Here is a 17,345-nt window from a genome sequence, read left to right on the forward strand (position 1 = left end):
CACGAGCTGAGTCGACTGGGAGAGCTGGGCGGCCGAGCTGCAACTTCCGTACAAGGCTATGGTTTCCTATGTGATCTGGATCGTTGCCATGTGTATAGTGGCGATCGATCCGTCATTTCGAGAGCGGAAAACGAAGAGACTCCTGACCACTAGCCAATCACAAACTGCCATGTGTTCGCTTTTTCCTTACAAAACTGAGGAACAGACTGTTCATCTTCCATTTGCGTTTGTCTTGTGTTTTCGTCCCAAAAATTTTTTCTTTCCTTTTTCTTCCTTCTTTTTTGTCCCAATTTCTTGAGCGACAGTGGTCTCTTTCTACAATCTTCCAAGGTCAACATTTTTTCTCTTTAGGTTGATTTTCTGCTTTGTTTTGGTTGTTTGTTGAATCTTTGGAAGGTAGAGTGAAGTTTTTGAACTTTTGAGTGGGTTTTAATTGGATTTTGAAGTGTTTTGGTATTAGGATTTTTAGAATAGGCATAGATTTGGATTTTTCGGTGGATATCCGGCAAGAATCCGATAATTTTGGGTATTTTCTGGGTTTTTGGACGGGATCAGGAAGACAAAGTCGTGTTTAGTATCGTTTGGTACGGTCGGTCTGTCTTACCGAGTGGTGAGGAAGTACGGAGTGGATTGAATAGTTGGTCGGTCATCCAGACCGAGTGGGTAACATTGAGTGGGTGCATCAGTGAGCAAGGGCGAGTAGACTTAGTACTGAATCTAATGGCGAGTCGACCACTTGGGGTGAGCGAAGAAAGGCTTGAATCAAGGTCTGGGTCGATCGGTAGGAAGGGCCGATCAAGGATTATGAGTGACCTTGTTGCCGGGTAGGTCGATTGGTGCTGAGGGACGGGTGATAGCTGGGTTTTTGCGGTCTTATTCGATCGGATGGTTGGGGCGAGCCGTTGCTTGTTCACTTGGCATTCTTGGAGTTAAGTTTGGATCGGGTCGGTCGATCGGTTCCGTGGGTCAACCGAGGTTTAATAGTTGACGTGTTGCTAGGTAGGTCGATCGATGCTGAAGAGCGATCAACAGCTGGGTTTATTATCTCCATTCGGTCGGTACTTAGGGCAAGTGGTTCTTTGACAGTTGAGAATTCCAAATCTAGGACCGAGTCGGTCGGTCGGTCGGGACGGGCGATTGGGCCGTTATGTCAGACACTGAATCAGAAAGCTCGAGTGAAATTGTGGTGGATGCTGGGGATGAGTATGAGCGTGCCCCCACCATAGTGATGATGCCCGAAGAGGGCGTCCCGATTGGGGTGCCGACTGGAGTTAGTGTAGTTGCCCCAAGTACGAGTACTCCTGGCCTGAGTGGTTTGGGTAGGCATGGGGGAAGTGGGAAAGACTCCGAAGGAGTTGCTAATCCATCATCTTCCAATAGTGGCTCTAAGGAAGAGCCGAGCCAACAGGTAGCGGGATTTTGACTAGAGATTATCCGCCGTGCTGAAAGATAGTGATGTGTGACGCATCCGGACCTTGTATCACATTCCAAGTTCGATTGATATCCGAATGCCCCGGTCGTACGAGCGGGTTGATTGGGAGGCAAAGGGCTAGATTAGTGTTTACGAGAAGTGGTTTCATGATGGGTTGAGGCTACTCGTCCCTCGCCTCATGTGGGAGGTACTGAACCACTTCATGATTGCCCTGTCTCAGCTTATGCTGAATGCTTGGAGACTGCTAATGGCTTTGGAAGACTTCTATGTTCGGAACTAAGTGAGGCTCGGGCTGCACGAGCTGCTGTATTCGTACTTCTTGAAGGAGAACGATAAAGAGAAGGGTCGGTATCTGTTGAACTTGAGCCATGATCGGTCTTACTTGGTGACCGACTTACGGTCCAGTGAAAAGAACTGGAAGGACCAATACTTCTACTTGAGAGGTTAGGCTGTTTTTGGAGAGAGAGGTCAGGGCGAGATCCCGATCGGCTGGCGAGCTGCTGGTGAGAACTTAGTTGTTTCTTTCGTACTTTTGATTACTAAATCTTGATTGTGTTTTTTGTTTGCAGAGCTTGAGTTCAATCGGGCTGGGCAGAGCGGAGATGGTTTGGACGTAGCGACCCAGAAAGTGTTAGCCATCCCATTAGAGCAGAGGGATTGGCGAGTAGTGCTAGTAGAATCTAACTTGAGGACCAGCATTCTTTGGGCCGGAGTAGAGGCGATACAGAGAGGTATTCCCTTCCCTTCGCTGAAGCAGACTTGGGATGTGCTTCTGAGTCGATAATGTAACCATATCNAGGGTCGGTATCTGTTGAACTTGAGCCATGATCGGTCTTACTTAGTGACCGACTTACGGTCCAGTGATAAGAACTGGAAGGACCGATACTTCTACTTGAGAGGTCAGGCTGTTTTTAGAGAGAGAGGTCAGGGCGAGATCCCGTCGGCTAGCGAGCTGCTGGTGAGAACTTAGTTGTTTCTTTCGTACTTTTGATTACTAAATCTTGATTGTGTTTTTTGTTTGCAGAGCTTGAGTTCAATCGGGCTGGGCAAAGCGGAGATGGTTTGGACGTAGTGACCCAGAAAGTGTTAGCCATCCCATTAGAGCAGAGGGATTGGCGAGTAGTGCTAGCAGAATCTAACTTGAGGACCAGCATTCTTTGGGCCGGAGTAAAGGGGATACAGAGAGGTACTCCCTTCCCCTCGCTGAAGCAGACTTGGGATGTGCTTCTGAGTCGATACTATAACCATATCATTTTTGGTGAGTCCGGGCTGAACCCACTAACCGTTGGAGAGTTTGCACTTGCAGAGTCACTGATGAAGAAGTTGACCGTCCCAAGTGCGAGCGAATCTATCGCCCGACGCTGCGAGGAGAGTAGGAGGGAGTCTTTAGCCAGGGAGGACAGAAGAGCAGAGGATGTGTTAGCGACGCCCTCGAGTCAGCAGCTGTCGAGTTAGCAGCCTACAGTTGGAGTTGGGTCGTCCCAGACTGCAGTCATGGATGAAGAGGCTGGGACGATTACCATTATGATTCCGGCTAATGAGTTGACTTACTCTGATGCGACTACCATGAGTAAGCTGGCTGACTCATTTTTGTTCCCGGCGAATGAGGTGCGTCTTAACTAGATGGGTGTAGTTGCTGCGGCTGATTGGGGGTAGCCTGCACCGTTCAGGTATGACAGTAGTATTTGATGATTTTGTTCTTAAATCTCGTTCTGATGGCAATGTTTTGTTGTGCAGGTACTCACTAGCAGTCTTCATCTGAGGAAGTCTGTCGTGGCGCAGGAGAAACAGATACAGGATGTATCCAAGGCCAACACCAGCTGCGCCAAAAGAAGGCGGTGGCCCGGAAGGCCGAGCAAGAGTTTCAACAACGTCTGAGGGATAGCGAGCGTGAGTTGGAGCAGTTGAGGAGTGAGTTGGCCGAGAAGACCGCAGAGATTACGTCTCTAAGGGAGCAGTGTATTTCCATTGCCGATGACGCTATCATCAAGGCCCGCGGTGAACTCATGCTTGAGTTCAAGGAAGGAAGGGAAGACTTCTCACTAGGATCCGAATGAAGACATCCATCTCATGCGGGAGTTGCTGGAAGAGGGAGCCGATCATCCAGGTTTACAGGACGAGGAATCGATGCCTGACCTTGCTAGTCAGCCAGAGCCGTCGGATATTGGGGATGCAAGCGAACGGGCTGCTAGGACGGGTGCTGGTGGTGCAAACATTATGATTGAGTTGGAGATAGAGGAGGCGACTCGTACTGAGGATAGTTAGCCTAGTTTTTTCCTGTATTTTGGGGCCTGCGATGCCCTTTTTCTTGGCGTGTGCCGTTCTTTTGTATTTTGAACTGAGCCCTTTGAGGCCATCTGTTATTATACTCGGTTGTTCTAACTTCTGGTGCTTTCTTTATGGATGAATGAGTTCATTGCTTCTTTTCTTGTAGATGCACCAGGTTGTGTTTGTTACTTCAGTGTGACCCATTGGCTAAGGCATGTAAGCCTTATGTTGGGCTAGGTTGGCATTTCGCTTATTACCAATATAAGAACCATTCATTCGATCTGGCCGACCGAGTGTTAAGTCTTGGATTGGATGAAGTCAACCCGAAGGTGTCAGTTCTTGGGTCGTACGGGTCCAACTTGAAGGTACGAATCGTAGGTCAGGCTGAGCCGATTTGACAGTGTCTCTTTGTGGATCGGGTTGGGCCGATTAAAGATGATCCTGTGAATCCAGTGAGGTCGATTTGAAGATGTTTTCGTGAACCGAGCGGGGTTGATTCGAAGGTGTTTTCATGAATGGAGCTGGGTCGATTCGAAGGTGTTTTCGTGAACCGAACGGGGTCGATTCGAAGGTGTTTTCGTGAACGAAACGGGGTCGATTCGAAGGTGTTGAACCGAGTTGGGCCGATTCGAAGGTGTATTCGTGAACTGAATGGGGTCGATTCGAAGGTGTTTTCATGAACCGAGCTGGGTCGATTCAAAGGTATTTTCGTGAACCGAACGGGGCTGATTCGAAGGTGTTGAACCGAGCTGGGTCGATTCTAAGGTGTTTTCGTGAATTGAGCTGGGTCGATTAGAACGTATTTTCGTGAACCGAACTGGGCCGATTCGAAGGTGTGAAATCGCGGATCGGACAGGGCCGATTTGAAGTTATAAATAATAATCGATCGACCAGAGTCGATTTAGAGATGTAAGATTTTTGAATAGTACTTTATTAATATTTGGCCATGAGGCCGACTGTCTAAGAGGAAGTGGATAGGCCCACTCATCCCTTTAAAAATAAACAAGGAAAAAATAGAAAAAAGGTTTAAGTTCACCTAGAAGTAGTAGCGTTTGAGGTGAACAACATTCCAACTATTATTGATGTCTTTGCCTCTAGGGGTCTGGAGTTTGTAGGCGCCCTTCCTTGCTTCTTTAGTTATCTTGTACAAGTCTTCCCAAGTGGGACCGAGTTTGCCAGAGTTGACCTCCTTAGGGTTTTAAAAGACCTTGCGGAGGACCCAGTCGCTTATCTTGAAAGTCCGGATCCTCACGTTGCGGTTGTAATGTCGGGCGGCCTGTTGCTGATAGACTGGGTTACAGATGCTCGCCCGTTCGCGTAGCTCATCAATGGTGTCCAGGTTTTGGCAAAGGTTTTGGTCGTTTGATTCTTTATCCGCCCATTGGAGCCTGGTGGACGGGACTGACACTTCGATTGGGATTACTACTTCCGAAAAGTATTTGAGGGAGAATGGGGTCTCGCCCGTTGACTAGCGAGCCGTTGTTCTGTATGACCAGAGGACTCCGGGTAGCTCATCTGCCCATGCATCCTTAGCTTTCTGTAACCGCTTCTTTAGTGTCTGAATGATGGTCTTGTTTGACGACTCGGCCTCGCAGTTAGACTGGGGGTTGCGGGGGGTTAAGAAGCTCAACTTTATCCCCCACATNTAACGATAATGTAATGATATACTTAGAATTTGATAATTGAAGTAAATAACTAAATATTATATTATTATTCAATCAAATATACTATTTTATTCAAAAAACAATTCTTTTAATAACATTAAAACACTTTTAATTGGTTATAATTCCAATTATATACTTAATTAATAAAAACTTTTATACTAACATATTATAATATATTAAAGTTTTTTATATGGTGTAATTTATATGTAATAAATATAATTGTATATTTATTTATTTAGGTTATTGTAAAAATTTAACTTTTTCTATTTAAATTTTTTTTATATGTAAAATTATAATAGACCCTCCATTCTTTACAGATATTTATTTCAGCTCAAGTTCCAAAACAGGGTACCTGCTGCAGGTTCCAAGTCGGTTCCAAGTCAGGTATCTGCTGCAAGTTCTTTTTTTCAAGTTTAGGTTCCGATTCCTCCACATGTAGGAACTGGAATCGAAACCGGAACCGCATAGTATCGGTTTCAGAAAAAGGGAACCAGAACCTACCCGCATAGTATCGGTTTCAAGTAGGTTCTGGTTTTGATTTCGATTCTACCTGCAGGTTCCGATTCTATCCGCTACCTGTGCTCATCCCTAATGGTTTTAAAATAAATTAGAAGAATAGATTTTGAGTTTTATATTGGAGAAATGAGAAACTGTTTCAAGCCTACTGTCACGCACTTAACTTCTTTGCTAAGTTCGTGCGGCCTTAACTCGTCGAAAATGAGTTAAGCAGCCTAACACTCACACAAACTCACATGCTAAAAGTATATAAACGAGAGAGAAGTATAGAGAAAATATAAACTCTGTATTGATGGAATTCAAGTTATGAACTTTACATGGCGGAGTTGCCTATTTATAGGCTCAAGCTCCTCAAAGTAAATGTATGACTAATCTATGTGCTTCAGCATTAAGAAACCCTAGGTGGCAAGCATTGGTGTAGCCTTGGAAACGTAGCTCGTGGGTGGCGCGTATTTGTGCATCCTTGGAAACGAAGCTCGTGGGTGGCGCGCATTTGTGCAACCTTGGAAACGAAGGTGCTTAGTCGCCGAACCTAGCTGCTGAGTCGTTAACTTAGCTATTAAGTTAACTTAACTCTTAAGTCTGCTTCACCCTGAAGTATATGATAATCCGTAAATTATACAGTTTTTAATTGAGCTTTTTGTCGGATTTCAGGTACTTTCTAGTGCATTTTGACCTGAATTGTTGCTTAATTCTTTACTTTTCGTATTTCAGGTTAAAATGGAAATTTTGAGCAAATAAAGACAAAATTGGATAGCTTTGACTCAAAAATTAGCGGATCTCAGAAGATAGGAGAGTTCCGGAGCAGGATAAAGCACGATGAAGCTTGTTCCTAAGGAAGAGCACCGAGAATCGAACGAAGAAGCAAGTAGAGTGGCAGTTCTATAATTTCAGAACTTTTCAAGGAGCTTCGCCCCGGCGAAGGAATTGTCTTCGCCGCGGTCAAGTAAGCCAGGGACGATATTGGATTTCTTCATTCTTCGCCGCGGTGACAGTCATTTTATTCAGTTTTGTTAAACGCACAGTTTCATGTTGTGCGTGTTTTAGCTGGGTTATTTGGACTAAGTATAAAAGAAAAACTTAGCCTTTTTCCTAGGGGTCTTCATCTTTTTAGGGTTAGCTATTTTTACATTTTTGAGAGAAAAACTTTGAGCTTTTTGGTTGTTAAAGGGAGAAGATTCAGATTTTGACTGAAGGATTCATCTTTTGGGGAGATTTCTTATCTTTCATCTCATTTTCATTATGTTGAACTTGTTTATTTCCGTTTTTCGTTTTTGTGTTATTAATTTAGCTATGAACTAACCTATTTTGGGTTAGGGTTTTGATTGTAGTTTGGATTTTAAATGGGTTAAGTGTTTGATTGTGTTATTTCCACATGAATAAGCTTTGGTTATGTGTTACTCTGAATTTGAATGCTGTATGTGATGAACATGATGAAATTGAGAAATAATTCATGAGATGTTTTGAAAAGACAAAGCTGAAGATCCTGAGACTACCTCATCAGCAATGAAGTATGTAAAAAAAGGAACCAACGGCTGTATTCCTGAGCTTGTTGCCAGGCTTGTTAATGATTGTCTAAAGAGGATAGAGTTAGATCTATTCACTTAAGCGTTTTATTTTGTCAAAGTAAAACTGCAAAGAGATTACAGAAAGTCTCTGTCATAAAAAAGTTTCATTATTTTACATTTTGTAAAATCATAGGCACAGGATATACAATATACCTGAAGCTCCCTAGAAAGTACATGCTTAACAGGTAGTTTAATGTCAGCAGAAAGCCCATCTTCCCTGTAATCAGACCTTTGCCATCAGAGACGCTGCAGGGGCTGCAAACAAAGTAATACAATCTAAAATGCCCATGATAGCAAAATCACAAAAAGTTAAGATTAAGAGGCATATGCATAGTCCATACCAAGAATCACTAGATCAAAACATGGAGCAGTCCACTTGGCCATAAAACAGAAAAATACTAAGGCTCAGAAGAAACTACCTATAGAAATCTAACCAATGAAAAACACTCTAAATGATGCATCCATAGTGTTACTCCAAAGTAATTTTGGCCACCCAAAGTTCTTCCATATGTATACATACTTTTAAAACCAGTCTCCAGTTTCCCCTTCATTAACTAGTATTCCAACAGAGGTCAAAACAATACCTTCAACGGAGCATTTTCTGGATAGCAAGCTGACACACTTCAATTGCTAGCCAGTGAGTAGTAACAGATGTTTCAATAGGTGCCTTTGGTAAAGGTGCTGCCAACACCTGCATCCATTCCAACACGAAAATAAGAGAATAGCAAGCAACAAAAGCCATTTATCACACAATTTAAAACCACATTTCATTCCGTACATCCTTAAAATCCCCATCCTTGTCATCAATATAGTACAAACCTTAAGCCCATCCGCCCTTTTGAATCGCAAAGAATCACTCGAACCAAATCATTTATTGCCTGGCAAGAGTAAAAAAAAAATGAACAACCAAATCCAAAGCAAAACTAAGATTTCGCGTAAGTTCCAAATTAAACTTCCAAACTCTTGCAAATCAAAGCAATAAAACAAATATTTCACCCACTCCAATACCAAATCCACAACTAAACATCAAATTTTCACATACTTTGAAACTATACTCCAAAACCCACAACAATAATTAAAAAAAAAAAAAACCAAAAATACAAATTATTTACCTCCACATTCTTAACAAGTGCACGATCAACATCCTCAGCTCTCAAAACTGTTCTACGTGCGTGCCGATACATTTAACCGCCTCCTACAAGTTCAAAGCCTCAAGGTTCACTATCAATAACAATGTTAACTCCAGAACTCAAAAAATCAGTAACCACCAAAATAAAAAAAATAAAAAATTATATTGACCTGCATAATTTCGCGCATGCGATACTCAACATCGGGAGCGACAGCGAGGGCAACATCGGGAGACAAATTGGTAATCCAATACTCGGAGCAATGACTTCAATAGCTCTTTTAGGTATAAAGGTCATTGCTAAGGAATTTTTTTTTGTTTGTTTGCAATTTCGGTTGTAATTACACAAAATTAGTCATACACTGTGCTTACGTACATGCGTGTCGAGAAAATATGGAGACTCGAACAGCTGAATTTGGTTGTTTGGTATGTAAAAAATAAGAAATTTGATGGCGAATGAAATTTAGGGTAATTGTAAAAGTTGTACAGTGGAGACTGAGAGTGGCTTCGCTTGGCTAAGAAAGACGAAGTTGATTGGGCTTTGTTTCCGATACTTAAACAGTGGTCTTAATTCTTGAAAATCGAAATCTGTAAGATTTTTTTTCTTCTTTCTGATATAATCTTAAATTCAGAAAACCTACTCTGGTTTTTCTTCTATAGATCGACTGGAGAAGAAGAATTGTGTTCGACAAAAGATAGTCTAAAAGTAAACGGTGATGCTGACGTTAACTGCGAGATAACGATGACGATGACGGAAATTCTCTGTAGCAATAGCACAATTAACAATATTCATATGAATAATACTATACAACAACATTTTTTACAAACTTTTTCTAATAACTCTGATTTAGTGCTACAATTGATCCATTCATACAGATTCCACATTGAGTCCTACTAATTAATTGTAAATTGACTAATTGAAGCTGTCACGCAGGGTTGTAAAAGAAGTTGTAAGAGAGGGTTGTTGCTGTAGTATCTCTATTCATATTGATGTTCCTATTAGTAATGACATATAAACGTCATTGTTAGGTAAAAACACATGGCATCACCCTTAGTTAACTGCAAGGTCAACTGCAATGTTGTTAACGAGGACATTGATGTCATCGTTAATAACGAGGATATTGACTACTGTTAGAATGGGGATATTATGTCATCGTCATTGTGTCGTGTCTAAAAATTCAAGGCCTATCTATCGGGGCCGTTGTGCTAAGGCCTGTAGAATATGTCTTATCTACTGTTCTGCCTGCCAAATCTGAAGGCCCACAACACGACCGCTATATAGCTGTTGTGCCATGGGTTGTGTCGTGGCCTAGTTTAACACTTCCATTAATTTTATTAATTCTTTGAATATTTGTAAGCCATGGCAGGCAAGGAAATTTGCGTGTTGTGCTAGACTTTTTTTAAGGAGAGTTGTGTTGACACGTGAGGCGACACGATCCATCGCCAGCTCTAGATGTCAGCAGTTTTTGTGAAACGATGGTGATGACTTATGGGGGCAAGATTTAACCTACCAATAGAAACACCAACCATTTCTTCGAAGAGCATTGAGGAAGATTGAATTTTACTTTCTCAAAACTGCTTAAAGATGACAATTTAGCAGTAACTCAGAAGAAATTACAACCCTTGAGCCATTTCAGGGTTAGGGGTGAGCGGTTCTGGGTACCTGCATATTTCGAGGAACGAAACCGCACAATGCATGTTTTTAAATTCAAGGAATCGAAACCTATGGAACTGAACCCAAAATGCAGGTTCCGGTTCATTTCCCGAGTACCCTATAAACAATTAATTACCCCCTATTAGTTTTAAAAATGACAAAAATATCTTAAAAGTTTACAAATACACCCCTAACAATTTTGATTACTCATTTATTTGTCTGGTGTGACTCATAAATCTCTCTAATTTAGGCAACACTTGAATTCAATCAATTCGTCACAATTCACATAAAATTCCTCAATCAAAACCAAACACAAAACAATTATTAAGTAACCATACTTAAATCTATAATTTAATATAATAATTAAATTTCTAATAATTAATAAGTATTTTTACTAATGTTATAATAACATATTATAATTAATTATAATCATATAATAAACATGATGTAATGTTATAATTAATTAATTTTTTTAATTAAATATGTACTAATGTAGTAAATTACTAAGTTTATAATGTAATGTTATAAATTTTAATTAATTAATAATCATTTAACTATGAAATGTTATAATTAATTAAGTGATTATATATAATGTAATGTTATAATTAATTAGTAATTATTTAATTATAATGTAATGTTTAATTAATAAATTTCTAATCATTTAATTAAGTATGTAATAATGTTTTATATAGAATGTTAAATTAATTAAGTAATCATACTATAAATTGTAAGTAATATTATATTAATTAAATTTCTAATTATTTAATTAAATATTATGCTAATGTAGGAAATTATTAATATTTATATATAATATCCTAATTAAAAATAATAATTTAATTATGTAATGTTATAATAATTAGTGATCAAACTATAATTATGTTATAATTAATTAAGTAATCATTTGTTTATAATGTAATGTTATAATAATTAAGTAATATACTATAAATCTAAATGTAATGTTATAATTAATTAAATTTATAATTATTTAATTAAGTAATGTACTAAATTACTAATGCAATGCTATAAACTTATAATTAATTAAGAAAATTTACGTAAATAATTCATACCTCACTTAATAGCTTACAAGAATCTATAATCTATTAGCTACAGTTTTAATAATCTAACAGATGATTTACAAAATTACTGTTTAAACATCAAGTCCTATTGTTTAAAAATCACAAGAATAGCAGCAACTCAGATTTGGGAGTAAATCGGAACATGCTTTCACCGTAAAGTTCAAATAGTGATGCCAGTAATTGCCCTCCATCCATGTCCTCCCTCCAAGCCTGAGCTAGAACAGTTGAAGTCTTCGATGTGCGACCACCCATCTCCCTTCCTAATGTGTTTTCCTTTGGTAACTGCCGGGGCATTGTTGATATACCAACACTCGAACTTCCAAACATCGAACTTCCCACGATGTTGGGAAATCCACCTGTTGGTCCATGCATGTCAACGGACATAGAATTCACTGGCATCAAACCCATAGCGCCACCTGTTGCCATTTTCTTGAGTGGTGGTTGGTGCATTGAGTTGTCCATGCTTGCTTTGCGTTTATCTTTGGAAAGCAATTGAAGAGCAAGATGATCAGAAATAGAGAAACAGAGAATTAGGGAACCAACTACCGCAGATTATTTTTAAAGAGGTGCTATCAGTGATGAATGCTTCTCGTATATTCTTAGATAAGGCTAATGATGCAATAAAATTGGCTTTTGTGTTTCAATCATCCTATTATTAGCAAAGCATGGTGAGCACATATGCGTACTGCATGCACGGATGCTACTATCTCTCCGCTTATGTATGTATATACATCCCAAAGCAACAAGTTCAAAGAAATCATACTTGGCTGCAAACTGGTTCCGACTCTGCCATTCCTCTTCAAGCAAGAACGAGTTGGAAGAGTCAACAAACGGGGGAATTTTTTTAGCCGATCATACACACATAGACCAGCTGCATGCTGGAAAGTTGCACACCGTGTCAATATTAATCCTATACATAGAATTTTCTGAAAAGAAAATGTTGAAAGATAAGCTAACCTGCAAGGCCCCATAGACACGCCAAGCTTCGGTCCTCTTCATCTTGTTCTTTTGTTCCTCAAAACGCATTTCTGGTTCAAGGAGCTGCAGGTACGGCTCAAGATTTGGTAGGATAAGAAGACGAACCTATCCAAAATATAAACAAAAAGCAAAATGCTCAGATAATTATACTAAAGTTCTAGAAAAACAAGATATACCTTTAGATGTTTAGATGTGAAACAGAACCCAAGAAGAAAGAGAAATATTCTAAGAAGTTCATAGAGATGAGAAAGTGCCAAGTAAAGGTGGATTCCTATAAGAGCATGTAGAGAAACTGGCAGTCATTTTAGATCGCAAGTCTTTTTCCCTTCTCCCGTCTTGCAGAAAAATGGCATACTCATGAAAGTTAAAAAATAAGAGAATTTAGAATACCACACTGGTTCCAAGGGCTGCTAGCCCTTGGATTGCACCATAATGTTGAGGCAATGATTTTGTTGGGTCCAAGAAAGCATGCAGCAGAGTCCTTGTCACACGTGACTGGAGGTTGTGATAAGAATGCCCAAATCTGCAAAAATAGTTAAGAAGTGATGAGCTATATAAATGGTAATCTTTTAATTTCGAAGACAAATTCAAGAGTGTCATTCTCTCAAACACAAGTTTTATCTCTCACTTGTAGAGCATATCCTATCAGACAAGCTAAAATGAAGAATTATTCACATAACAGTATTTTTGCAACTCTAAGCACATCCATCTTAAGTTTCCATAAACAGAAAAACATTTTAAAGTTAGATTCTATCAATGAAATTCTCAGATGATAAATAGGGTTAGCAAACCATGTTTTTTAAGTCAAAGACTTTATTGGACAGAAATTTTAATGCCGTTCAGCTTATGAAAAATCAGAAGATACAGAACCATCACCTTTTACATATCGAAGCAATCAGGTTCGCTGCAAAGTTTCTAAGATCCCAGTGATTGTCGGAAAATCTATTACCCAATCTTTTTGAAACAAGGCAGGTCATAATGGATGGAATCATTTGGTGTAGCTGAAGAAAATAACACCAACAGTGTTTGATTAGCACTTATCTGTACGAAGCCCAAAAAGGACTGACGGATCCCAACAGTCTGGAAATAGTTAAAAATTAATGTTGCAGATGTTTCTCATCATTTTATCTCTTATGCTTATCATTTGTCAAAATCCAAGAAAATTCCAGAAATAATTAAAAGAAAGTGACTGTAGTCAGAGAACATTTTGAAACAAGGCCAACATCACAGCCATGCTATTTTTTTTTTGGAGCCTTTCCAGAGATTTTTCTGAGACAGTGTTGTGTAGCGATAGAGTGACATTACACTTACATAAAGTTCTATATGCAAATGTGGATTTTGGAGAAGGCTTCGGGCAACACGCATCAAAGCAAACAAGAGAGGAAAATTAGTCAAACTTCGTGTAACCTGAGGAAAACACATCAGATCATAACATTTGATAAGCAAAATTGAATTCTCCGACAGAAAAGCTTCAATTCTCTGATATATGTTTTGAAAAGACAAAGCTGAAGATCCTTGAGACTACCTCATCAGCAATGAAGTATGTAAAAAAAGGAACCAACGGCTGTATTCCTGAGCTTGTTGCCAGGCTTGTTAATGATTGTCTAAAGAGGATAGAGTTAGATCTATTCACTGTAAGCTGTTTTATTTTGTCAAAGTAAAACTGCAAAGGAGATTACAGAAAGCTTCTGTCATAAAAAAGTTCATTATTTTTTACATTTTGTTAAAATCATATGGCACAGGATATACAATATACCTGAAGCTCCCTAGAAAGTACATGCTTAACAGGTAGTTTAATGTCAGCAGAAAGCCCATCTTCCCTGTAATCAGACCTTTTGCCATCAGAGACTGCTGCAGGGGCTGCAAACAAAGTATAATACAATCTAAAATGCCCATGATAGCAAAATCATCAAAAAGTTAAGATTTAAGAGGCCATAGATATTGCAATAGTCCATAAACCAAAGAATCACTAGATCAAAACATGGAGCAGTCCACTTGGCCATAAAACAGAAAAATACTAAGGCTCAGAAGCAAACTACCTATAGAAATCTAACCAATGAAAAACACTCTAAATGATAGCATCCATAATGCTTACTCCAAAGTAATTTTGGCCACCCAAAGTTCTTCCATATATACATACTTTTAGAAACCAGTCTCCCAGTTTCCCATTCTATTAACTAGTATTCCAACAGAGGTCAAAACAATACCTTCAACTGGAGCATTTTCTGGAATAGCAAGCTGAACACCTTCAATTGCTAGCCAGTGAGTAGTAACAGATGTTTCAATAGGTGCCTTTGGTAAAGGTGCTGCCAACACCTGCATCCATTCCAACATGCAAAATAAGAGAATAGCAAGCAACAAAAAGCCATTTATCATACAATTTAAAACCACATTTTCATTTCCGTACATCCTTAAAATCCACATCCTTGTCATCAATATAGTACAAATCCTTAAGCCCATCCGCCCTTTTGAATCGCAAAGAATCACTCGAACCAAATCCATTTATTGCCTGGCAAGAGTAAAAAAGTAAAAATGAACAACCAAATCCACAAGTAAAACTGAAGATTTCGCGTAAGTTTCAAAATTAAACTTCCAAACTCCCTTGCAAATCAAAAAGCATAAAACAAATTATTTCACCACTCCAATAACCAAATCCACAACTAAACATCAAATTTTCACATTACTTTTGAAACTATACTCCAAAACCCACAACAATTAATTAAAAAAAAAAAAAACCAAAAATACAAATTATTTACCTCCACATTTCTTAACTTAAGTGCACGATCAACATCCTCAGCTCTCAAAACTGTTCTACGTGCGTGCCGCATACATTTAACCGCCTCCTACAAGTTCAAAGCATCAAGGTTCACTATCAATTAACAATGTTTTAAACTCCAGAACTCAAAAAATCAGTAACCACCAAAATAAAAAAAATAAAAAATTATATTGACCTGCATAATTTCGCGCATGCGATACTCAACATCGGGAGCGACAGCGAGGGCAACATCGGGAGACAAATTGGTAATTCCAATACTCTGAGCAATGACTTCAATAGCTTCTTTAGGTATAAAGGTCATTGCTAAGGAATTTTTTTTGTTTTGTTTGCAATTTCGGTTGTAATTACACAAAATTAGTCATACACTGTGCTTACGTACATGCGTGTCGAGAAAATATGGAGACTCGAACAGCTGAATTTTGGTTGTTTGGTATGTAAACACTAAGAAATTTGATGGCGAATGAAATTTAGGGTTAATTGTAAAAGTTGTACAGTGAAGACTAAGAGTGGCTTCGCTTGGCTAAGAAAGACGACGTTGATTGGGCTTTGTTTCGCGATAATTAAACAGTGGTGCTTGATTCTTGAAAACTCGAAATCTGCAAGATTTTTTTTCTTCTTTCTGATATAATCTTAAAACATTCAGAAAACCTACTCTAGTTTTTCTTTCTACTATAGATCTGACTGGAGAAGAAGAGATTATGTTCGACAAAAGATAGTCTAAACAAGTAAACGGTGATGCTGACGTTAACTGCGAGATAACGATGACGATGACGGAAATTCTCTTAACAATAGTCACAATAATACAATATTCATATAAATAATACTATATCAATAACTATTTCTTACAAACTTTATCTCATAACCCTAACTTGGTAGCTCATAATTGGTTAGTTTATAATGGATCCCATATGAGTCTCATTAATTAATTACAAGTTGACTAATTGGAAGCTGCCACATTAGGATTGTGAGAGAGTTTATAAGAGAGTGTTGTTGCTGTAGTATTACTCTTTTCATATTGATGTTACCGTTAGTTAACGACATATAAGCGTCATTGTTAGGTAACAACACATGAGCATCACCCTTAGTTAATTGCAAGGTCAACTGCCATGTTAGTTAACGAGGACATTGATGTCATCGTTAGTTAACGAGGATATTGATGTTACTGTTAGTTAATGGGGATATTGATGTCATCGTCATTATGTTGTGTCTAAAAATTCAAGGCCTATCGTGTCGGGGCCTGTTTCGTGCTAAGGCCTGTAGAAATTCATGTCTTGTCATGCTGTGCCAGCCTGCCAAATCTGAAGGCCCACAGCACGACCCGCTATATAGCGTGTTGTGCCATGGGTTGTGTCGTGGGCCTAGTTTAACACTTCCATTAATTTTCATTAATTTCTTTGAATATTTGTAAGCCATGGCATGGCAAGGAAATTTGCGTGTTGTGCTAGGCTTTTTTTAAGGAGAGTTGTGTCGACACGTGAGTCGGCACGATCCATCGCCAGCTCTAGATGTCAGCATGTTTTTGTGAAACGATGGTGACAACTTGTGGGGGCAAGATTTAACCCTACCAATAGAAACACCAACCATTTCTTCGAAGGAGCATTGAGGAAGATTGAATTTTACTTTCTCAAAACTGCTTAAAGATGACAATTTAGCAGTAACTAAGAAGAATTAACAACTCCTTGAGCCATTTCATGGTTTTAGGGGTGAGCGGTTCTGGGTACCCTGCATATTTTGAGAGAACCGAAACCGCACAATGTAGGTTCTTAAATTCAAGGAACTGGAACCTACGGAACCAGAACCTAAAATGCAGGTTCTGATTCTTTTCCCGAGTACCCTATAAACAATTAATTACCCCCCTATTAGTTTTAAAAATGACAAAAATATCTTAAAAGTTTACAAATACACCCCTAACAAATTTTGATTACTCATTCATTTTGTCCAGTGTGACTCATAAATCCTCTAATATTTAGGCAACACTTGAATTCAATCAATTCATCACAATTCACATAAAATTCCTCAATCAAAACCAAAACACAAACAATTAATTAAGTAATCATACTATAAATCTATAATTTAATATTCTAATTAATTAAATTTCTAATCATTTAATTAAGTATTGTACTAATGTTTATAATAAAATATTATAATTAATTAAATAATCATACAATAAATCAATGATGTAATGTTATAATTAATTAAATTTTTAATCATTTAATTAAATAATGTACTAATGTAGTAAATTACTAAAGTTTATAATATAACGTTATAAATTTATAATTAATTAAAT

At 38.6% G+C, this 17,345-nt stretch overlaps 1 protein-coding gene across 1 annotated transcript; it reads right to left on the reverse strand.

Moving 5' to 3' along the window:
* Positions 1-11,286: 11,286 nt before the first annotated feature.
* On the reverse strand, positions 11,287-15,730 carry LOC116119377 (transcription initiation factor TFIID subunit 6-like). The gene is made up of 12 exons (XM_031405319.1): positions 15,234-15,730; positions 15,039-15,125; positions 14,690-14,791; positions 14,490-14,598; positions 14,039-14,142; positions 13,808-13,945; positions 13,594-13,689; positions 13,159-13,283; positions 12,673-12,805; positions 12,262-12,387; positions 12,068-12,182; positions 11,287-11,783 (listed from the first exon to the last, which is right to left on the reverse strand). Exons 1-12 carry the CDS (start codon positions 15,357-15,359, stop codon positions 11,404-11,406), a joined length of 1,641 nt encoding a protein of 546 aa, XP_031261179.1. The 5' UTR covers positions 15,360-15,730; the 3' UTR covers positions 11,287-11,403.
* Positions 15,731-17,345: the final 1,615 nt, after the last annotated feature.

Source organism: Pistacia vera, unplaced genomic scaffold (assembly GCF_008641045.1).
Source record: "Pistacia vera cultivar Batoury unplaced genomic scaffold, PisVer_v2 Contig886, whole genome shotgun sequence".
Lineage (NCBI taxonomy): Eukaryota > Viridiplantae > Streptophyta > Magnoliopsida > Sapindales > Anacardiaceae > Pistacia > Pistacia vera.